General features: G+C 33.1%; 1 protein-coding gene across 1 annotated transcript; it reads left to right on the plus strand.

Moving 5' to 3' along the window:
- The first annotated feature begins 9,615 nt into the window (after positions 1 to 9,615).
- On the plus strand, positions 9,616 to 24,472 carry LOC111055588 (proton-coupled amino acid transporter-like protein pathetic). The gene is made up of 6 exons (XM_039430040.1): positions 9,616 to 9,880; positions 11,812 to 11,896; positions 14,245 to 14,535; positions 16,237 to 16,415; positions 18,532 to 18,698; positions 20,954 to 24,472. The coding sequence occupies exons 1-6, from the start codon at positions 9,804 to 9,806 to the stop codon at positions 21,331 to 21,333; spliced, it is 1,179 nt and encodes a 392-aa protein (XP_039285974.1). The 5' UTR covers positions 9,616 to 9,803; the 3' UTR covers positions 21,334 to 24,472.
- The last annotated feature ends 902 nt before the right edge of the window (positions 24,473 to 25,374 follow it).

Genomic DNA, 25,374 nt, shown 5'->3' on the forward strand with positions numbered 1-25,374 from the left:
TTTCGAAATTTAATTAAAATGTGACTATGACAATGACTACGACTACGCACCGTTTCGGAAAGCCAATTTTCTGACACCAGCTGTTTAAAGTCTAGGACTTAGCTCTAGGACTTAGGACTGAGCTTGGAAACTGGGTCTAATAGAGAAGATCATGTCTTAATAATATGATCATAAATTAATATAATAATATGATCATAACAATAATATTGTCTCTGCTTGTACCCATATCATAAACATATAGTTATAGACAATTATTAACAAATTATCTGTGTTGTTTGTTAACAGTAATTTGTTTTTCGGTATTTGGACAAGCCTCATTCTCATTCTAAGGCCCGGTTGCTCAACAGCCGGGTTAAATTTTAACCATGATTAATTTCACGAGAACCAATCAGAGAAGGCGTTTTTGAAAAGATGGTCTTTCTGATTGGTTCTCGTGGAATTAATCACGGTTAAAATTTAACCGGTTGTTGTGCAACCGGCACTAAGAATACTTTTTTACTTCCAGCTCCTATTTGAGGAGTTATGAGCAACATAAAATTGAAAGAATCATGGTCTATAACCAAGCTTCAATTCTTCACGGTTATTTTCAAACTCCTCTTAAAAGTAGCCTACAGTCCTGAAGTGCAATATTAACTTCAACCTATCTCCATCCCAGTAACCTGTTTTGAAATTACCTTTCAGAAAAATCTCTTTATTATTTGCAGCGGAGTTGAGTTGATGCTTTAAACGTTGTCTTTCAATTTACTCTGTCTTGTTTCTATTTCCTTCCGTGCATGATTGCTTTTCAAATCAACTTACTGTATTAGGGAGCATTGCATTAGGGAACTGTAATTTCATCCTATTGTGGTTGCTACAATGTATTTTTGTGTTTGTTCTATTCATTCACATCACAGAGAAAGATAGGAGGATAGGATCCTTCTTTCCTCTGTGATTACATTCATTTTTGTTGCAATTCTCCGATCACCTCTCATTATTTACTCTGTTTTTGTCTACTTTAGTTGCTCATTTTTATTTTCATTTGTGTCTATTTTTATGGTCATTGGAGTTTCAGCTCCATCTTCCATTAATACGGTACTTCTAGTAGTCCTGTCTTCGACCTCTAGTTATTTATATTTTTTATAATCTAATTATAATTTTGTAATTTGTTTTACAGTCGATAAACGGCCAGCCAAATGTGGCCGAAATGGACACATTCCTTCCTCAGGATGGATCAAAGCAGGACGGACAATATGGAAAGTGAGTGAAAGAAAATACAAAATATTCAACCGAATCAGCTTAGTTTGATAAACGCTCCCCAATTCAATAGAACCTATAAAATATAAATTATTATCCAAGTGGGATTTAGTACCGTTAGATCTTAGTGACCTCTAGTATTATAGTAACTTAGTGTAGATAGTAGTTAGATTTTTGGTTATCTTGTCACTATTACCAGTTTTACAAACTATTTTGGAATGAAACCATCATAAATCACAATATTTGATATCATCCGGGCTTTCAATTATGGTTGATTCTAAACTTACTTTTGGATATCTTAAATTTCGTCTTCTCTCTGAATGTTTCCATTAGTGTTGAGCTTATTGATGGGTTTTATGATATTGGAACTTGAACTTGACTATGACTCTTCTGTGCGCTCATAAATTATGCATTTTATGAGCTTAGTTCGGTAACTCTCGAATTTTATGAGCAAAGTTTGAAAATCGTCAATTTTTGTATCTATACGTCTTCTATAGCATACCATATAGGCACGTTATATATTGTACGTATAGCCTATGTATATCATTGTATCCGTCCTCTGCCTGTAGTCATGGAGTAAATAACAGTATTGTATTATTTTCTGTGCTTTAGTCATTCTACGCTTTGACCGTGATAATATTGACGACTTTGAGAAAATAATAATCCAACGTGAAAACTTTACACTATAATTCTTCATTATAAGTTATTAAAAAAAAAGGTTTTGGTGCAGATGGAGAATAACTATACATAAAAATATCTACCTTACATAGGTGCCTTTGGGAAAAATAGATGTCCATCCCGTAAATTACGTAACGCTCCAAGGAAGAAGAGGGGTTTGCATCAGCGTTACGTCTCCTTTCAAATGGTGGACAGATTGTCATAATTATTGTGTTTCAAGGGGGGGGGGAGAAGTTTTCAAAGCTCGCCGATTTTAGCGTTAATTTAGGGTATTGAATTTATTAATTTCAAGGGAGTTGGATTGATTGATTTCAAATTTTACCAAAAAATGAAACTAGAAGATAAATTATCACGGTAACTAAAGCTGTAGGTGCACTCTTCACTCATCATCATCCGTCTCATTAGTTGCAATATCCACGCACAAGCCTAGAGCTATTGTGGACATCATCCACAGTAAGCAATTATCTTCTTACTTATTCACGTTTATACTTAATATCACTCTTCTACTTACTTTTATACTTTACTTTTTGTACTATAAAATAATGCGCAATAACTTTTAGCCTCATGTGGAAAATGTCTTGTCGTATCTTTCCTCTGTGGTCAATTCTGTCAAGCATCTTTCTTTGGAAAGAGCCAAGAATTCCTGTCTCCGTCACCCGACCTCTTTTTCAAGGTCTGCAAGCGCCTAAATGTGAAGACATGTCACTCTTTTTATGCTTAGCTGAGCTATTTATTCCAGTCATTTGCATGTTCGGTGATTGATTACAAGTTGAACGTCAACTTGCATTCAAATTGCACAAATTTGCAAAGAGAAGTTTTAAAAGAAGTTTGTGATGGAAATTTAGAAGGATCTTAGATGCCTACTTGGAAAGATTTGAGGATGAATTTCATAAACTTGAGATGAGGGTGTATTCAAATATTTCAGGATGACATTTGAGAGCTTTGAAGACAGTTGTGAATATGATTTGAGGATAGCTCTTCAAAGATTCAAGTTGTAATCTGGGTTGAAAAGGATTTTATGATACCTTGAAAAATAGCTCGCTTTTCAAAGATACAACATTTTTGTTATCTGCGTTTCTTTTTCTTAATTTGGTTCCTTTTCCTATCGGAGGTTGGAAATCATCACTGCGATTCTCACTTTACTTATTTCAGCCCGAAAAATTTTTTTGAGTTGCAGTTGGGTTTGAAAAGGATTTTATGACTCCTCGAAAAATTTAAGGATAGATTTCAAGATTAGAAGGTGCTTTGAATCTTCAAGCATGAAATATTTCAGAATAGCTTTTAAGATTAAAGTAGTGACGGTGATATGATTGTAGAATAAATTGACTTTTTAAATGGAGTACCAGGATTGATAATGGTTTACAAATCAAACATTAGTATGGTATGTCGATTTGTCATAAATAATAAAAGACTGTGACAATTTGACTCGCTCTAATCAATACTTATTTTTATTGTATCATTGAATCCAGTCAAATAGAATGAAAATTTGTATACAGAAAAACTTACTCTATAAAAAAATCTAACTCTAAATGAAAATTTGTATACAGAAAAACTTACTCTATACAGACCCGATTATTGGAAGAGTTTTGCATAAGTTACTTATGTAACTTAAGTTAAACCCTTAACTTAAGTTGGAACCTAAGGTAACCTAAGTTAACCTGTTAACTTGAGTTGGTTATCTACGTCCAACCAGAGAGTAGCCTATTCAATGCAATTAAATTCTATAATATCTGCATCCAAAACTGTGGAGGAAATGAAAATTCATCGTCCTAAATAGAAAAACGTTGTAACTAGTAGTTCTGTGAACAGCAGACCTCACGCAGTATTCTCATCCACAAGTACCTGAATGAAACTATAGACCTTCACATCTGTGTAATCACTTGTCAGCTGATTTATAATGAATAATTCTATAGTATGATTTTCTACTTTCCTTGCCCTATTACCATAGGTAAGGAAAGTATTGCTTTCCGAAAAAAATTAAGGTACCCCAATTTCTAAATTTCTATACGTTTCAAGGTCCCCTGAGTCCAAAAAAGTGGTTTTTGGGTATTGGTCTCTCTCTCTGTGTGTGTGTGTGTGTGTGTGTGTGTGTGTGTGTGTGTGTGTGTGTGTGTGTGTGTGTGTGTGTGTGTGTGTGTGTGTCTGTATACACGATATCTCATCTCCCAATAATTAACGGAATGACTTGAAATTTGGAACGTAAGGTCCTTACAATATAAGTACACGATATCTCATCTCCCAATAATTAACGGAATGACTTGAAATTTGGAACGTAAGGTCCTTACAATATAAGGATCCGACACGAACAATTTCGATCAAATGGGATTCAAGATGGCGGCTATAATATCGAAAATGTTGTCAAAAACAGGGTTTCTCGTGATTTTCTCGAAAACGGCTCCAACGATTTTGATCAAATTTATACCTAAAAAAGTCATTGATAATCTCTATCAAGTGCCACAAGTCCTATATCTATGAGAATTTCAGGAGCTCCGCCCAATCTATGCAAAGATTGATTTTAGATTTTCAATTGTCAGGTCTCAGATATAATCTAAACGAAAAATTTTCAGTGGAAACGATTGAGCATGGACATCTCTTCAATTAATGTTCAGTAACATTTTCACCTAAAATTAAAAATAAGCTCGAAATTCGAGAAAATGTGATTATCCAATTGCAAACTGTTGGCATCTGTTGATTCTATTAAATGATTCACTATGAAGAGATAGCAGACCTCGTGTGTCTTCAGCGTTATTGCCCTGTCACCAGCTGGCTCAAATCTCTGAATAGTAGACTTGAGATGCGCGGGAACACTAGCGTCAGGTGATCATTTTTCATAACGACAAGGAAAGTTGTGTGAGTGCGCCACACCAGATTTTTACTCTAATATTGGCGTATGTAGGAGGCTCCTTCTTCCTTTTATATCATCCTTGAAATGCAAAATTTCCAAAAACCTTGTATATACGTCGACGCGCAATTAAAAAAGGAACGTACCTGTCAAATTTCATGAAAATCTATTACCGCGTTTCGCCGTAAATGCGCAACATTTAAACATTAAGAGAAATGCTAAACCGTCGACTTGAATCTTAGACCTCACTTCGCTCGGTCAATTAGTTTTGGAAGAAACAAGACGAAATCAAAATAGAAACTCTGGAAAGTGCGCAATTTTAACAATCAATAGGCCACAGTGGGAAGTCGTACAAAATACAACATTATTGCAAGGCTTCTGTAGCAAGACTTGGCGCCAAGATTATTAGCAATTTTCTTTCTAATTTACATGGAATTTGAATAAAACAATGACAATATCTCCTATCCTATCATATAACTCGAGATCATATTCTATCAGCAACCAAGTTTCATATTGCATTTATGTTATTTCAAATCTCCTTAGTCAGGATTATGCTACATTGAAACAATATGTTATTGTATCATCTCTTTGCTGACCAGTGTATAGGCTTGCTTACACGTAATGCTTATGGAAGCGAATACTTTATGACAATCAGTAAGGATAGAATGTTACATTCTCTACTCTCTGATGACAATTTGTACTTGGTTGTCTGAAAATGTTACTCTGTGTGAAGACAGTTGAATTTCTTGATACATCAGTTTGAAGGAAGGTCAATAACTGCACAGTAACGAATAGAATAAAAATACGAATATAGATTCATTTTTTCTATGATATACACTGTAACCATTCTACACTGCATGTATGAGGATGAGGCCCAGTTGCACAAAAGCCGGTTGAATTTTAATCCTGATTAATTTCACGAGAACCAATCAGAGAAGCCTATTTTCCGAAAAAGTCTTCTCGTGAAATTAATCAGGAGTAATATTTAACCGGCTTTTGTGCATCCGGCACTCAGTTTTTCATTTAGTACCATTCTAATTGAAAGCTTTTGATTTTGCCAAACCTTGGAGATATTTATTTTTAAGTATTAGATTATGATATGAAATGTCTCCATATTATGAACCATGAAAATGCATTATTAGTTATTATTTTGAGTTTTCACTTCATGGATGTGTAACATATTTTTCATTCAGTTTCTTACGAAAAGCTTTCAACATTCCTAAACCTTGAATGATTAATAATAGTATAGTAGCCTATGAGTTCATTCAAAAGTATTTTTCATTCAAAAGTATGACTCATAAGAATAATTGTCATAATATGAACTATAAAAACGCACATTTCCAGAAATTAGATATCACTTGAGCCTATTTTTAATAGGCAGTGAAAGAAATTTACGTTCAGTAGTCGAGAAGCTCTCCATGGTGAAGTAACTGTCCCGAAAATCGCAATTACAAGTATTATTTGTTGATCTTTTCACGAAACTATTACAGCTCCAAGTTGATCAACTCTATCTTCTATTGTAGTATTACCTTTTTGTGTGTGAAATTTAAATTGATTGTGCCACGAAAATTTCAAATATGTCAACATTACCTGAGGAAATGGAGTAAGTTATCTTTTATACTAACTGTGTGCTTCAATTTGTATATTGTTTTTCTGTTAGTGGGATTTATTGACCGAGCGAAGTGAGGTCTAAGATTCAAGTCGACGATTTGGCATTTCTCTTAATGTTTAAATGTTTATATGTTGCGCATTTACGGCGAAACGCGGTAATAGATTTTCATGAAATTTGACAGATATGTTCCTTTTTTGATTGCGCGTCGACGTATATACAAGGTTTTTGGAAAATTTCATTTCAAGGATAATATAAAAGGAAAAAGGAGCCTCCTTCATACGCCAATATTAGACTATATCAGACTAAAGAATTATTCATCATAAATCAGCTGACAAGTGATTACACAGATGTGTGGAGAAGCCAGTCTATTGCTGTATTTCCATAAGGTCTATATTTTCAATGAGGTAACTTGTGGATGAGAATACTGCGTGAGGTCTACTGTTCACAGAACTACCAGTTTGATTGTGCCACAAAAATTCCAAATAGGTAAAATTCCCTGTGAAAATGAAGTAAGTTATCTTTCATACTATATACACACTGTATTGCTGTTTCGTGAGTGGCATTTAAATTGATTGTACCACAGAAATCTCAAATAGGTCCACAATATCTCAAATACTCTCCACAATATTTCAAATATTGTACACACTATCTCAAAAAGATCTACACACTCCCTGTGAAAATGAAATTGTTTTTTTATACTAGACTGTAATCTGTATTTTCATTTGAAGTTTATCTGAGATGATTTTCATGGGTTTTTGTCCTTTTTTCAGGTACAAAGTATCAGTCTCTCCGACAAAGAAGGTAGATGATGCCGAAGCACTGCAGGATGGCAAGAGCTATTTCGATCCATTCAAGGGCCGCCATAACCTACCCAACTCTACAACGTGAGTTTTTTTTATTTCTTTGAAATTATTTGATTCTATGTACCAAATTATTGGACTGAATTTGGGAACAGGAAACGTTTTGAGGTAGAACCTGCTTCTCCAATTCATGCTTGTAATTCAATAAATAAATCGGTAGGTATTTCAAGAAATGTACGCTTTCATGAATATTGCTTTAATCGTATTATTTTTGATTTTATGTAGAACTAGCTCAAAACTTATAAGATCAGCTACGAAAATTCAAATATGATTTGGAATACCTTCCTCTGAGAAAAATATTCTACAGTCTTCTTTCAATTAGGAATCTAGCTTATATGCAAAATTTCAAGTTAATTGGTCCAGTATTTCAGACGTGATGATGCGTCAAACATAATAATTTTCCTAACCCGTACGTGTATAAGCCAACTCAAATGTGATTTTTGTTTGCAATAAAATTTTAATTAAAAAAAGAATTATCAACAGACTCCTAACCAAAGAAAATCTCTGTGCTCTGTTCTAATCGGAATGTATGAGACTCCATATACACCTGATAGAAGGCGCAAACCGAACTGGCCATGCACACAACAATGGAACAAACACGTGGCAAGCTCGCGCTTTTGATCCACGGAAAATTTAATTTCGATCAGCCGATTGATAAAATTATTTTAAGCTTTCCAATGATCATAAAATAAATGTTGAAATATCATGTGTCAATTATCTCAGTTCCATATGGCATTCACCTTACCATGTTCATAACCTTACTTAATAGGATCCTTTTTCATCCTTTGAAACCCTTAGAGGCAAAATATCTAAAAATCCGTTCTTAGTGCGCGTCTAGCATGTTTGAAGAATATTTGTGCAGAGTTTTAAGTCTGTAGGCCAATTAGTTTGAGCTGTAGTGTGATTTTACATGGAAATTTTCGAAAAATGCCCTCTCCTGGACCCCTCTCTGTTCCTGGTCGAAATTTTTCTGCATAGATCTAATTTTTTTTCGTTGCTGAACAAAAAAGTTCCTCATGACTTTGCTGTGCAATGAGCGGTTAAAAAGTACAAAATTTTTGGGGGGCCCAGCTCCCTCAGAGGGGAAAATTTCTGAAAATCCTTTCTTAGTGGATTTTTTGAGGCTATCATAAACAATTGTGCAAAATTTCAAGTTTGTAGGCTCAGTAGTTTGGGCTGTGGTGTGATTTCAGTCTGTCGGGGCTTAGCCTTTTATAGATAGATATAGAAGAAGAAGATTGTATTGACATACTATTAAAATAGTGAAAGTATCAAATGAATATGAATGAATATCTTTGAGAAAGGAACAAAGAAACTTTAAAAGCAAAAGCTTGAATTATAGCATCTAAGTGGAATATTAAGGAATATTTCAAGCTTCATTCTAAGCACAAAAACGTGTATAGGCTGTAGGAGGTATTCAATGTAATCTAGGTCATGAGTTCAGAACAATACAAGGAAAATGAGTGTTCATTATAAATGAACACAAATCATTGTACCTCGTTTTAAAGTTTGAATCATTGCTTTTCTAATGACCTACTGGAACTGGGCTAGTAAGTTAGACAAATCACTCTCTTCATAAGTCCACTTACTAAATCATTACTTCATTAATCACTTACTTAATAAATATTAGGTAAGACTTTCCTGAATAATTTTCTATATGAATTACAGGTTTGAGAATTTATCAAGAAGTCAAAGTTCTATCACAATTGGCTTGCTTATATTCGATTCTATATTCTATGTTGAAATATAATGGATTTATAATTCACAATATTTGAGGAAAATAATGAGTCATTACCATTATAATTACCGTATTAAGTACTGTATATTTGTACTACACAATATAAACTCTAATATTACATAATTTTTATCTTGGTTTCAAGTGAAATTTCAAATATTTTCAAACTTGTGATAAAAGTTTAATTAATCAGATAGATTCAAAATTCCAGTTGAAACATATTTTTTGGACTTGAAATTGTGTGTAAATAAAATCATGAACTTACATAATCTCTGGACTGTTTATTTAAATTGAGGTTGAAAGCAGTTTTGGGCGAATGCCTGTTGCTTACACCTAAATTGTATCTATTGTCCATAAGTTGAATTGCATATAAATAAATTACATATTAGTGTTCAATGTAACATCCTACTGTCGATTTAGTTTTTTTGAAATTCACGACGTTTCATGTAATTTTGAAAAGCTGTCTTGTGTTAGAATTTTTACTTAGTGAAATTTTTTATATTTTTTTGTGATTGTGAAGGAACTTTTTTGTTTGGACTTGTATTTTGAAACTAATTAATCTGATAAATTTAAAATTATTGTTGTACATACATTTTTTGGACTCAAAATAGTTTGAATAGTGTGTGAATTAAGTTATCATTTACATAACCTCTAGACTGTGTATTCCAAATTAAGGTTTAAAGCAGTTTTGGGCGAATGCCTGTTGTTTTTACCTGCATTGTATCTTTTGTCTATGAATAAATGAAATGAAATGAAATTTCTGCTTTCTGCAACTAATCAATTATTTTATATTTTCAGGTGAAATGTGCACATGAACTCTACTATAGAACGAGGGTAACTTCAATGAGCTTTGCTGACGTAGGTGAAATCGCGTTTGCCAATGGACCTCCCTGGGCTAGGCGCTTCAGTGGTCTTGCCAGGTACCTAATAATTGATTTTAATTCTTAAAATATTTTTTCCTCTTGTGAGTTTTTAAAAATATTCTCGAAAAAGAGATGGAGATTTCCTCAATTGATCCATATTATTTCTCAAATGAATGTTGAGTATCTATCTCTGGTATCTTATGGCATGCATGATGAGAATCAGTCTATACTATAATATAAAACAGTAAGTCTTGTATCAACAGTAAGTAATTGAGATCTCAAATATTTGTCCCAGTTCGAATTGAATGTTTCTTTTAATGTTGCTATTGGAAGAATACTTTCATCTGTCAGTATTCCTTTCAAATAACAACCAATCCTGACTTTTTGAAGTACATCTCAATATAGAACTCATTTGCATGACAATCGAAAAAGAGGCCTATAATAGTCACATCAAGTTGATGTAGATGTTGTCTCTTTATAATTCTCTTTTCAAACTGTCAACAATTTGAGGTAGGTACTTGGGTAGCATATAGGATTGTGGTCAATATATTGCAGTCAATTCTAATGTCAGTTGCCACAAGTGTTATTTTTTATTTATTTATTTATCTCAATCAAAAAAGAGGCATGTAGTAGTCACATCAAGTTGATGTAAATATAAGTCTCTTTTCAATTCTCTTTCTCAAACTGTCAATAATTTGAGGTTTTAGAGTAGCATATAGGATTGTTGTCAATTATTGCAGTCAATTCTAATGTCAGATGCCACAGGTGTTGATTTTTTATTTCTTTATCTCTGCACTGTTTGCAATCTCAAAACATAAGTTATTGTTACTAGATTATGTGTGGCGTTATTTACTTATTCTGTTGAGCTAATAATTGAAATGTACTGTGCGATGTAAATATTTGTTAGACAGAAGTTGGTATAGTTTCAATTGAGTTTGATTCAAGAAGATTTCAGCCTTCTTCGAGTTTGAGTTCTTCTATATTGTGGTCCATGTTATAATGGCAGTGGATAAAGATAGAAGAATAGCGATGCCGATTCTCTGCATTAATTAATTATATTTCTACACCGTCAAAAACATAATAATTATTTTGACATCGTTGTGGACCTAGAAAAGGATAGTACAACCGGCTCTGTCGAATGATTGACAAGGATAGCAAAAACCAAAGTTGATCAAATACTGTCATTATAACGTGGACCTCACTATAGTCATGATAATCTAGTATTATATTAAATGGTTCTAATCTATATAATATATTATCCAAAAAGTAATAGTGTAATACTGAAATTGAAACAACGTTTGAAAATTTTGATAATGAAAGACGAAAACACTCGACAATTTGTAGAATACTTGAATGACAATTTGACAAAATGACAATTTATAGTTATCATGAATGATAACTTTGAAAAAATAATAGCATTACTTCTTATCCAATAGTAACATTGTAATACTAAATTAAAACAAATATCGGGGCAACGAGCGGTAATGATAAACAGAACACAATTCTCTAAAATGATCGTGTTTATATTTCACAGCTGGCTATATGTCATCTTATGAATTCCGGGGAAACGATATTTTGATTTTTCACATACTCACTCGCTCACTCACTTTTTTACTATCCACAGCTGTTTCAGCCAAGGATGAATTATCCTTTTCATGTCCTTCAGCGAGTTTTCTCAGGGATGAGACCTAGTGCAATCGAATTTTTATATCATAAACCTTCTATGTTTCAAATTTCGTGTAAATCGTTAGAGCCGTTCTCGAGATCCGTTAAACATAAATAACCAGATATATTACAAATATACAGAAATTGGTCGCTTAATATAGTAGGATAACATTTGAAAATTTTGATAATGAAAGACGAAAACACTCGACAATTTATAAAACTTATTAAAGTTATCATGAATGATAACTTCAAAAATTATAGCTTTTTAAAACTTTTCATTTAATTTCCAGTATAGTCCATAATATTTTTGAATTTGTTTACAGGGTTTCGATCATTGTGGGACTGTTCGCTGCCTACTTTGCCACGTGTAGTGTCTACACCGTCATAATCGCCACCAACTTCCAGCAGGTAGATTAAGATTTAATTTTTTGCCATTTCTCAATATCATGATTCATACTCATGAATCACAATGTTATTATGATTCAAACATTCACAAGTATCCTCAACATTTTCAAACCAAAAAATAATAATATTGATGATTATAATCAGAATTGATTGTAAGTGAAAATATTTGACATTACACCTACATTTTTATGAACACTAATGCATTCTACTCTGAATGAAAACGATCTACTCTGAAACTATCTATTTATCTACATTGTATGACATTACACCTAAATCCATAATTATCCTATAATGTAATAAAGGAGAGAATTGGCTTGTACACGTACGGGGTAGGAAATTCACGAATGACGCATTATCACGTCTGAACTACTGGACTGGTTAACTTGAAATTTTGCATATAGACTCTTAATCTACCGAGGATGGTTATTGGTCTATTTCAAATTCTTTAAGATTCCAGTAGGTCAAGTTTTTTGACCGAACGAAGTGAGGTCTATGTTTCAACTCGGATTTTCTTTTGTCTGTGTGTATGTAACGCATTTACGGCCAAACGCGTTGATAGAATTCTATGAGATTTGGCAGGAATATTCCTTTTTTAACTGTGCGTCGATGTATACACAAGGTTTTTGAAATTTGCATTTTAAGGATAATATGAAAGGAAAAGGAATTTACTCCATTCTCATATTACTCTATATATCGTCTACACTGAAAATAGGATTAATCAGATTTAGAACTATTCATAATCAATCAGCTGACAAGTGGATTATTCATTACATGCATTACACAGATGTCTGGAGAGGCCGGTAACCAGATACTTGTAGGTGAGAAAACTGCGTGAGGTCTACTGTTCACAGAACTACTAGTAATTAAACCCTTGCGGAACACGGGTTACCTGCTGGTTTCATCATTGTTTTAACTCGGATTTTATTTTGTCTGTATGTATGTATGTAACGCATTTACGGCCAAACGCGTTGATAGAGTTCTATGAGATTTTGCAGGAATATTTATTTTTCAACTGCGCGTCGATGTATACACAAGGTTTTTTGAAATTTTGCATTTTAAGGATAATATGAAAGGAAAAGGAATTTCCTCCATATCACTATATATATAATGTACTCTGAAAATAGGATTATTCAGACTATAGAACTGTTCATAATCAATCAGCTGACACGTAAATTATTCATTGCATGCATTACACAGATGTCTGGAGAAGCCAGTGAACAGATGATACCAGATACTTGTGGATGAGAAAACTGCGTTAGGTCTACTAAATTTACACAGAAATAGTTATTTGTATATCTAGAGTGAAAAGTACGACTTTTTCTCCCTGAGGGAAAAAGTTTGAAGCCCGAGGCGAAGCCGAGGGCAACAATTTTCCTGAGGGAGAAAAAGTATTTTTCGCTCGTGATGTACACAATATTTTTCCTCCATCTACATTTTTTTATAGAAACTGCAAATTAAATCATTATAATAACTTACGTATTGGTGACAATGTTTCCTAACAACATAACCTAAAAACTAAAACCTAAAAACCGGTCGTCTGATAGGCACAAAGACCTTAAAGAGATATAGACCCACAATGCCTATGTCTTCCCAATGATAGCTCTTACTTGAAATTGAAGGCCGCCATTGGGGTATTTTAGCACGAGATATTATATATTATATATTTGTAATACAATAGATCACAAAGGCATTGGTGGCATTGGTATGTAATAATCTTATGGGTTGCCCCCTCAATGGCGGATTTCAATTCCAAGTACGACACTAGCGCTGTATGTGAGTCTATGCATCTTTAAGGTCTTTGGATAGGCACTGCTGATTGCGCTATCTATCGGCCAAAGTTGTAACAATCATATCAGCTGAGCTACCAAAAATGGCTAACTGCAGATCACGCGGTTCAGATTTGAATTGCAGAATGCAGATCAAGAATATTTGTTGGCTGGTATTTTGAATAGAATAAAATATTTTAAAAATTGTATAAATTTTTATCGTCTACCAATATTAAGAATATAATATCATACAAACATATATTTCATGAGTTGATCAAATTTCTGGTTGTGGTATTGAATTCAGTTGACTCAATGACAGACACCTCTATTACGCTTTCTCATCTGAGCTTAGACCTTCTAACCTATTACCATGTAAGTTTTTTAAATAGAGATGCTTCCCATGTTATTTAAATGGAGTCACTTTTACTCCCTAGGGAGTTTTTCTGTTTTTTACTACCTAGAGCGAAAAAGTGACACTTTAGTATTATGTTTCAGGGAGTAAAGTAAGTACTTTAGCCAGTAGCTGGAGGAAAATTAAATTTTACTGTTCACAGAACTACTAGTAAACTATTTGTTCGTTTTTAGGTGATCGAATTCTACACAGGTGATGACGAGGCGACCAGCGGCGAGCGTATCCGCCTGTACATAGCCGCACTGATGATCCCACTGGTGCTGATTAGCTGGGTTCCGAACCTCAAGAAGTTGGCGCCCATCTCGATGGTGGCGAACGCGTTCATGGGCGTCGGTCTGCTCATCACCTTCTACTATCTGTCCATCGACCTGCCGTCGGTCGCCGAACGCGCCTACGTTGCGCCATTCGAGGCGATGCCGCAGTTCTTCAGTATAACCATTTTCGCCATGGAAGCTATCGGAGTGGTGAGTGAAATATATATGTTTTTTGGTACCTAATTTCAATGTCAATCCATTTAAAACAGTTGAGCCAGTTACACACACATCGATTTTTGTAGGTACGGTTTTTTGCCGTCCTTATGAATTCTATCAGATTAAACAGAACTTGACAAACATCATCTGTTTGAAATCATTTGTTTAATCATATAGGATTTATAAGGATGACAAAATATCGTACGAACAAAAATCAATTTGTGTGCGCAGGGCTTTACAATGCAAAAAATTGAAAAATCTTTTAAAACTCTCAACATTCCAAAACCCCTATTTTTTGTACATCTTATTTGAAACTAATTTCATTCATGGCTAGGCCGGCCACTCATGACAGGACAAGTCTGTTTAACATGTCTGAACAGACAAGTTGCATCATCGGCAAAAGGCTTAGAACAACATTTTTGTTAGATTTTTGTGTATTCGATTTTTTGAACCCGGGCATCTGAATTATAAAGCCAGCATCTAATCCAATCGACTATGGCCACTCCATTTTGTGTTGTTTTTCCCTTCTTTGCTCTATTTGAGGTTAAATCCTATACTATTAAACGAGCAATTTCTGTTTATATGTTCAGATGTTTATATGTTTGTATTTCACCGGATCTCGAATACGGATCTAAAGGTGCGTACAGATATACGCGCCGCGAACATGAGCAATTCACTTTTAATCAGCTGATTATATCTGTATTTTTACAGAAACGGTAAGATACAGATATAAAAATCTTGGCATCAGCTGATTAAAAGTGAATTGCTCATGTTCACGGCGCGTAAATCTGTACGCACCTTAACGATTCTCACGAAGTTCAGGACATGGTAGGTTTTCAATATAAAAATTCGATTGCACTAGGTCTCATCCCTGGGAGAACTCGCTGAAGGACATTTAAAGGATTTATTCATCCTTGGAAAAACAGCTGATAATTTCGTCGTCTGTTGATGATGGAAGTGAGTGAGCGAGTGTATGTGTGTGGGACAGAGACAGAATTATGACTCAAATGTTGAACTTTTGTAATCATTCAATCAGGTACTTAGTGCCGGCTGTACAAAAGCCGGTTAAATTTTAATCCTGATTAATTCCAGTAGAACCAATCAGATAAGCTATCTTTTTGAAATGGTCTTCTCTGATTTGGTTCACGTGGAATTAATCAGGATTAAAATTTAACCGGCTTTTGTGAGAGAAATTTTTGCATTCCTCTGGGAATTAATCTCAATCCACTGTGATTAGATAGAACCTTTCTGTATGAACTATAAATATATTATAATTTCTTCTTTCGTAATGAATTTTATATGCTTTTGTACTCCAGAGCGGAGCTCGGTGCCCCGAGATTTATTTTTTATTTAATCGTTACAATTTGTAATTTTCCAGTGGTTTATTTATTCATTTTATGTTAAAAGCTGCCAAACAGCTGATTTTGTTCGAAACCTTTCGCCTGAATGTCTTTTTCATTCGAAGGCATGTCTGTTCAGACATCGACAGACTTGTCCTGTCGTTTGTTGTCGGCTTTATTGTATGGCAACTATTTTCTGAGTATTATGCTCTCCTAGGAAATTGTGTGTCATGGAATGAGCAACTCCTCTCATATATGAGGAATATCGAAATGTCGGTTCAGTCAATGCAATAAGAATATTTCCAATAACCGAATCGTGAATCAACCTTGAACCACTTTGCTTCTTGTTCATCAGGTCATGCCTCTGGAAAATGCAATGAAAACTCCTCAGCACTTTATCGGCATTTGCGGTGTGCTGAACCAAGGCATGGGTGGAGTGACAATGATCTACATCTTCCTCGGCTTTCTCGGTTATTTGAAGTACGGAGCTGAAACTAAAGGCAGTATCACACTCAATCTGCCAATTGAAGACTAGTGAGTATAACATTCCTTGTAAATAACTTCATTAATATAAAAATATTCATTTTTTGAACTATTTTCAACGACAATACAGTCTAATTTTTGTCAATTGTTGAAAATGGATTTAAAAAACCCGAAAGCACTCCACAAGTGAGTACTAGTTTTAATAACTAATATTCAAAAATTAGACTGTAGTGTCGTTGAAAATAGTTCAAAAACGGATTATTACTTGCAGTTCGTCATTAATAGTGAAATAGATGAGTAAAACTATTCAAATTAATTAACAATTATATGAAAGTAAATATATAAAATACCTCTGGATCAAGTATGAAATATTTGCAACTTGCCTGGATGCTGTCTCGCTATCTTTTTGAAAAAGATAACGTTCCCACTGTGTAGAGTTTTTGCTAAAGTGCGAGATAAATTACTTTTAACACGGCTCTTTCTCGAAGACGGAGAGGTCCGATGCTCTATCCTCCACTAATCGCTCCCACTACCTAGCAGCATTCTCCTTCTTTTGTGTCTGAGTGAGAGAGCTTTGTAACGCGACGCGGCAACACTCCCCTCCATCTATTGCTGGCAATGCTCCAAGTAGGGAACTGGTCAGCAGGTATATTGGTTTGTGTATGTTACAGAGATGTTTTCATCACAGGAACATGAACCAAAATGACACGGCGCATCCAATTGTGCGCAGGATGTCCGTCTGTGTCTATGCTACAAACTGTGGAGGGAGAAATGGGTTTCTCCTCTTCATGTTAAAAGTAATTTATCTCGCACTTTAGTTCTAAACTGTAGTTTTAAGTATTGAAAATGTTTACATGACCTCTGACTGGAGTATCTATAAAAATTGTAAGCACGATGCGCCTACACCAATTATGTAAGGAGGGAAAGAACTATGATAACAAAAGAGAACAGAATAACTAGAACTTTAATTAATGAATCTTTAACATATACATACATTTAAACAAACAAGATTAATTTTATTATAAAAAACATTATTGATATGAATTTTATGGGGAAAACACTCGCTTGCAGCTAATGATGATTCAATCTTTGTGGTTATGAAAATTAACAAAAGAAAACTCAAAAAGGATAACACCTACCTTTTGAAGATGGCTTCTCCCTTTTGGCATTCACTGGTTGAAACGCGATGTTAATTATTAGTTGAAAATCAAAATGAACTGCCGAAAATAAACTCTTTAAACTGCCCGAACTGCGACAAGAAAACTGTATTATAAAACAAGAGCAAAATCCATCCTTTTCACCAGAACAGCCGGACTTTACTGTCAGTCCTAACGAACGAGCTCTGCCCAAAAGTTAAATTTTGGGTATTAATATAAACTCAGTCAACGCCAAACATGAAAGCCATTTCAAGTACATATTTTTATCTGTCGCACAAGCGGCACGTTTGTTATTAGAAACAAATGAGAAACTACGTTAATTTTGACATCAAATGAAATAAACAATCTTTCTATCGATGACAAAGATTGTTCAAAGACAAGAACACTGTTCATTGAACTTTTTTAATATTTTAAAACTCTAAAATCCTGATCAATATGAGATAAATATATGATTCATATATATGTCCCATATGACCAGGTGACAAAATTAGAAAAAAAATTGGTCTGTTTATTGATTTTAAACGATCCGAAAAAAGATGAATTGAATAATTTACTGAATCAGATACTGTTTTTCTTTGTACTTTGTACTGCTTTTCATAGTACTACTGTTACAGTACAGTATTATTTTGGTCTATAGATAAAGGGATTGAATAAATCTCTAACCAAAAATAGTTTTATTGAAAAACCATTTTTACTTAATCTTCTACAAAAATAGAAAGATCCAAGCTTAACATTAAGATATCTCCAGCGAAAAATAGTTTTCTTAAATAAACATTTTTACTTAATCTTCTACCAAAATAGAAAGATCCAAGCTTAACATTAATAGGATCAGTCAACAATAAAAACGAGGTAGATGTGCCAAACCTAACTCCGCTATTTAGTGAATGAGTCAAACTGAGGTCCTGTCAAAACTTTTAAATTTGTAAAATACATTTTCAGAATAATGTTTTTATATTTCCAATTGATATTAAATGCATCTATTAATGTTTTTGATTGTTATTATTTTGCAGTGCTGCCCAAGCTGTGAAAATTCTTGTAGGTTTGGCTGTGTTTTGTACTTACGGACTGCAGTACTTTGTGTGCCTGGAAATCGTTTGGAACTCATTGAAAGACCGCTTCCAGAAGAACTCGGCATTGGCTGAATACGTGGTCAGAACTATCCTTACTGTGGCAGCCGGTAAGTCAAGATTCATCTCATTTATTTGTTAATTTTATCTAAAAGAGCAACTGGTTTTAGAAAATGTATTTCATTATCATCAAAATCTTGTAGTACTCTTTATTTTTTAAAAGCTTTAAAATAGTTCAACAAGTTTCGACCCTAACTTAGGTCATTTTCAACTCGAAACTAGTTGAACTATTTCAAACCTTTTAAAAAATAAAGGGTACTTAACTACAAGATTTTGATATTGTTTTTATTAATTTGTTAAAAAGTAGCCCATGTGAGTGAAGTGTTTTAATTATCATCATATTAAAATGGTTGGTATTGAGTGTCCCACATCTCTAGTATTTATTTTATCAACAAAAAATCAATTTAATAAAAACAGCCCATTGTATAAATCAAGCTATTCAAGGGTTTGCGTCGGGAAAAATTTATTTCACTACAATCAAGTTGTTCCATAAGCCTGAACAAAAACACTGTCATTAGAAAAACCACAATTCAATCAATCAATTCATTTATTTCACAAACAAACATAATATAAAATAACAAAGAAATGTATAAAAGTGGACATCCATAGACATAAAGCCGATTGGGATGTACTACTCCTAATACGATATAAATGTTTTTTTTTAATGATAAATTAGTCCTTTCTCTTATTTGTAACCCAGCGTGACACGGTCTCAGAGTCATCCTCTCTCATTATGAATAAGTTATCTTTCTTTATCTTACTTATTTTTTAAAAAATATTCATTTACTTTGTAATTATTATAAAAAATATTTAGTGATTGCAAATGTGTTGTCCATGGAACTCTCATCCACACGCAGACGATTGGTCTTTGTGGGGGAATTCCGTGTACTATATGTATCTCGCTTGCTATTTTTGTAAAGTACCTATGTTGTAAACAAGGAATAAAGATTATTTGAATTTGAATAAAACAACTAAAGAAAACTCAGAGGAGTAAGGCCGGCCGCTCCGCTCTATGAATAAGCTTAGCATAAATTATAACTTGAAAGAAAATACATTTTTTCTGCTACGGTAGCCCATCAGATGAAAACAGGATAAAATAATTACATTCTGATAAATAAATGAAATATTCAGAGAAGTATACAGAGATAAAACCAAAAATAGAAAATTTACAATGCAAAATGCATACTCCACTAAAAAAGGATACGTTAATTTTCGTCTCAGTTTTTCCGTTTTCCACAATTTTATATATTTCAATGAAAGCCATCTTATAATTTCATGAAAATTTCCTTTTTTCATTTTATGAAAATAGAAAAATCTTATGAAAATAGGATCTGCATCGATTTCATAGTCTCCTCCCATAATAGCTCAATTTTCCGATAAAAGTCATCCTATCTTGTGAATGAATCAACATTTTCAAACTCAAATGGTTGGACGCTTTGTAAAATTTATCGATAAATCCTGTGAAAGTTATTAGTATTTTGGATCTGCATCGATTAATAGGACATACAATATACTCTAAAGACTTCAATTTTCAAGTTGCAAAGAGTCGAAGAGTATACTTTAGTATTCCACTCTTAATAATTCTATAACTTCCATTGGGAAGGGATATTTAGTAGTAAATGGTAAATAGTTTATTCACTGAAGTATACAAAATAGACTGATTCTGTACACTTGCTAATGGCATGAATACCTGAAACAGGTGGTGACGCCAAAGAAAATAAAAGGGTAATGGTGGTTCTATTTCAATAAAATAGTGATTAAAATGAAATAGACTGAATATATAGACCGTGAACACGAAGCTGGTATCATTAAACAAGAAAAAAACAGTACAAAATAGCAATCTTGAGCTGCGTTTACACCAAAGTTGTTAACAAAATGTTAATAACTTAATCCTTATAGATTCTATTAAACATAACTTATCATACACATGATGATCATATGTGTTTTTCAAGTTCCGTTCAATCTAATAGAATCTATAAGGATTAAGTTATTGACATTTTGTTAATAACTTTGGTGTAAACGCAGCTCAAAGCTCAACAATAACAGATTGGTTCATAAATAGCATATTAATTCATCAATAACATATTATGATTCTACAGATGGATAGTAGGTCTCATCGAATTCCCATGTAGCTGTTCACCCTGTTGTCAATATTTGCAGTAGTAGCAGTCTTCGGGGTGATTTACAGCATTTAATTAAGATCTTCGTTTAATAATAATTAACATAAGATTCATCAAGACTGATTCTCAAGCATTTTCAATAAAACATTAGTTTTTGCAATTAATGTTTTTCCATTTGTTCACAGTACTTTTGGCAGTGGCTGTACCAACGATTGGACCATTCCTGGGTCTGATTGGAGCTCTGTGCTTCTCGCTGCTGGGTCTCATCATCCCTGTCTTCATAGAATTCGTCACCTACTGGGAGAAGGGCTTTGGGCCCGGTAACTGGATTGTCTGGAAGAACATTCTGGTTCTCATCTGTGGTTTCCTAGCCTTGGTGTTCGGCTCCTACACGAGTCTCCTGGAAATCATCAACGTCAAAGATCTTCCCTCGCCGCTGGAGACTTTCACCAATGAGAGCTCACTCCTCGGCAACGAGACGATGACTCATCTCAATGCCACCCTGCAGCAGCTCGGCGAAGTGGTTAACAGTACTCTCGAAGCCGCCGTCGACAAACTAACGTAACACACCAACGCCCATTTATTGATTTACTTCTAATCAATGTGTATTAAGATAGGGAAACGTGTTTGAGAAGTTAGGAAACATTGTTAAACTCGTTCATATGAATATGAATCAACTTTGTTAATCAACTGAAACAACTCCAATCAACTGTATTTACTTGGTTAACTAATTTGTTGTTGAATTAACTTGTAACGGCTAGGTCGAGAAAGCTTTCAAATCAACTGAACCATTTTATGTATCAACTTTGTTAATCAACTGAACCATTTGATGAATCAACTTTGTTAATCAACTGAAACAACTTCATGAATTAACTGTATTTACTTGGTTAACTAATTTGTTGCTGAATCAACTTGTAACGGCTAGGTCGAGAAAGCTTTCAAATCAATTTAACCATTCGATGAATCAACTTTGTTAATCATCTGAACCATTTGATGAATCAACTTTGTTAATCAACTGAAACAACTTCATAAATGAACTGTATTTACTTTTACTTGTTATTTAATTTGTTGTTAAATCAACTTGTAACGGCTAGGTCGAGAAAGCTTTCAAATCAACTGAAACCATTTGATGAATCAACTGTATTTATTTGGTTAATCAACATGTTGAATGACATGAAACAACTTGATTGATCAACACGTTAAATGATATGAAACAACTTGATTGATCAGTTTTATTCACTGTACTTTACCGACTTGGTATATAATACTACTGAAATCATTTGAAAAGTCAACTCAAACTATTTTTTGGTTGTTAGGCTTGTCTAGTTAATTTAAAAGACTTGGTTAATCAACTATAAGTTCGTTAATCAAAATGTTTAATCAATTTAGTTTCAAATTAGTTAATCAACTGTAATAACTTGTTTTTATTTGGTTAACTAGAAGTATCTAAGAAGTATTTATTTCAATGATTTTGATGAACGAAAAAATTGTAGTAATATGGTGAATCTGAATAATATTGAAGGGCTAAAAGTACCTCATAATTGAATGATGAATAATTGTTTTCGATTAACTAAATTTATATCAGTGGCTGGCCGATATCTTTATTTGATGGAAATAGTTTTGATGAACTAAAAATATCCACCTTCAAAATTAGATGAAACGTTGTTTCAAAAATTTAATAGTATTTTTGTCGTACTCTTGGAATTTATACACTATAAATTAGACAATATGAATTCATGAATTTGAAAAAAACATAGTTTCATAACTATTCGATCAATTACTGTTTCAATGAAATGAAATTGATTAGTTTTAGTGATTTAATGATTCATAGTTTTCATAAACTAAAAGAAGAATCTCAGTTTAGAATTTGAAGTTTTGATTATTGATAATAATTATAGGCCTATTTTATCGCATCAAGATCCCAGTGTGGCGATCTATAAATCGTGATTTTCAAATTTGAAGTTTATGTTCGATACAATCATTTTTAAAAACAAATTAGGCTATTTTGAACCATTTTGCCGGTTTATTGGCAAACTGTTGATTCAGAAAGCTGAGAGTAGGGCCCTGTAGGATTTCTCTTGTTGCTCGAAGTTAGAAGTTGTTGATAATTTTTCTAATTGTGTTCTAATTTATCCTATTTTGGTTGTGATTATGGTGTTTCAATTTGGCATCTTATTTTAAATTCTAAGAATCAGTTATTAGTGTTCAAATGAAAGCTAGATTAGATTATTTCTCATGTATGCGCTTTCTATCTTTCATATTTTACGGTACCGGTATGCGAAGAATTACATTATAATTATGAATTTTTATATTGTTGACCTCGAACAAGATCAATTATTAGAAAATATCAACTTCCAATCTTGCTCCATAACTTGAAGTGTAAACGAGAATAAAAATAATCACTTGTCTAGTTTCAAGACACGCTTTTATCTAAGGGTATGCAAACAATAAAGGATTCTAACTATAGTTTGTTGTAAATTAAGTTGGAATTTATTATCCAATAATAGCAAATTCTAACCACAACACTAGTGCCTCGATCACTATAAAATAAAAACAATTATTGTGATAGCATGAACAATGAAATAATAGGCTATATTTTTCTGTATTTAAATTTATCTGTATTAAATTGAATACAAATGTTATCATAGTTACAAGAAATTTATCTTCTCATCTAATTGTTCTAATTTGCTTCATATATTAATTAAATAATTCGAATAAATATTTTCTCTCACTAAAACATTGAAAGTCACTTCTCTGGTTTACTTTGGTGACATTACACCAAGGTAAACAGGGTTTTATTGTTTAACGATGAATGATTTAAAATAATTTGAATTATTTGCTGATGAATAATGAAATTTTTACAGCATTACTGGATTTTTGTTGCTAATTTATAATCAAAGTGCCTTCCGAACATTCTAAAAATGTTTCTGAACTATTTTAATATTTGTATGTAGGCTAGTGACAGAAATTAATACACATTTTCTTCTCTGGTGAACTTGCTAATTCGTCCGTTTATTATATATAAAACTGAAAATAATTCTGGAATAAAAATTGCATTGACTGAAATAATTTTATCTGGCAGAAATATCAATACATATCACTTTTTAAGCATGATAAAAATTCGAAACTCTGTTCTTTTAGTAGGGATTGATATTTTTGTTCGATTGTGAATATTATACTACATTCCTTAGCGCATTTTATAAGAATGGATTTGTGGATGTTATTGTATTGCCAGAAACAAATTACGATGTTATGAGTACCTAATTATTTTTTTGAAAATAATTAGAGATTGAGAAATCAATTATAGATAGGAATGCATCGTGCTAGAAAAATCTATAGATTTTTGATGTACCGGTTTGAGTGCCTTTTAGATAATACTATTATGCATAGGATATAATCTTGATATAATGTTACAGTTTAAATTTGTATTTCTATTTGGTATTGAGTGCAGATGGTTTTCTTGTAAGATTTACCACCGATAATAATTTGTTTTATGGTTTGAAATTGGAATTGGAAATTCTTGTTTGGAATTTTCATAAGAATCTCATGATTTGATTAATGGAGTATATCGTTATATATACAATAATATGCTTTGAGAGCGCTTTAATGCAAGATTTTTTGTTAGAATATGTTAATTAATAATTCTACTCATTTAGCCCTAAGTACCTAGTAAAAACTATTTTGTAAATATAAATTTTCTGTTATGGCGTTTGTTTTTTTCCTCATCTCTATATTATATTATATATTTCTGGCGGCTGAGGGCGATGTCCATATGAGTGCCTGTGAGAGGCTAATGAGACCGATGATGATGATGATGATGATGATAGTCTATTCTATTATTAATATCGGGGACCGAGCTTAGCTCTGGAGTATAAAAGCATAAAAAATGTATTACGAAAGAAGAAATTATAATAACATTCATACAGAAATTTTCTATCTAATCACAGTAAATTGAGATTAATTCCCACAGGAATGCAAAAATTTCCCTCACAAAGGCCCAGTTGCACAGAAGCCGGTTAAATTTCAATCCTGATTAACTTCACTTGAACCAAATCAGAGAAGACCATTTCAAAAAGATGGATCTACTGGAATTAATCAGGATTGAAAATAACCCGGCTTTTTGCAACCGGCACTAAGTACCTGATTGAATGATTACATAAGTTCAACAGCTGAGTCATAATTTTGTCACAGTCTCACACACATGAACTCGCTCACTCGATTCCATCACCAACAGACGACGGAATAATTATTATCATCTGTTTTTCCAAGGATGAATAATAATTATCCTTTTAATGTCCTTCAGCGAGTTTTCCCAGGGATGAGACCTAGTGAAATAGAATTTTTATATTAAAAACCTACTATGTTCTGAATTTCGTGAGAATTATTAGAGCTGTTTTCGAAATCCGGTGAAATACAAACATATAAACAGAACAGAAGTTGCTCGTTTAATAATATAGGATAGAGGGGACCAGAAGTTCGAACGTGAAGTCCGTGTTAGAAAATGTTGTGTAAAGAACATATTATAGCAGAGGCTGAGCGCCTAAATTAAAATGTACAAATAATCTCAATTTGAATTGATTTGTACACTATTAAAGATTATTATTTG

The sequence above is a fragment of the Nilaparvata lugens genome, chromosome 6, assembly GCF_014356525.2.
Source record: "Nilaparvata lugens isolate BPH chromosome 6, ASM1435652v1, whole genome shotgun sequence".
Taxonomy (NCBI): Eukaryota; Metazoa; Arthropoda; class Insecta; order Hemiptera; family Delphacidae; genus Nilaparvata; species Nilaparvata lugens.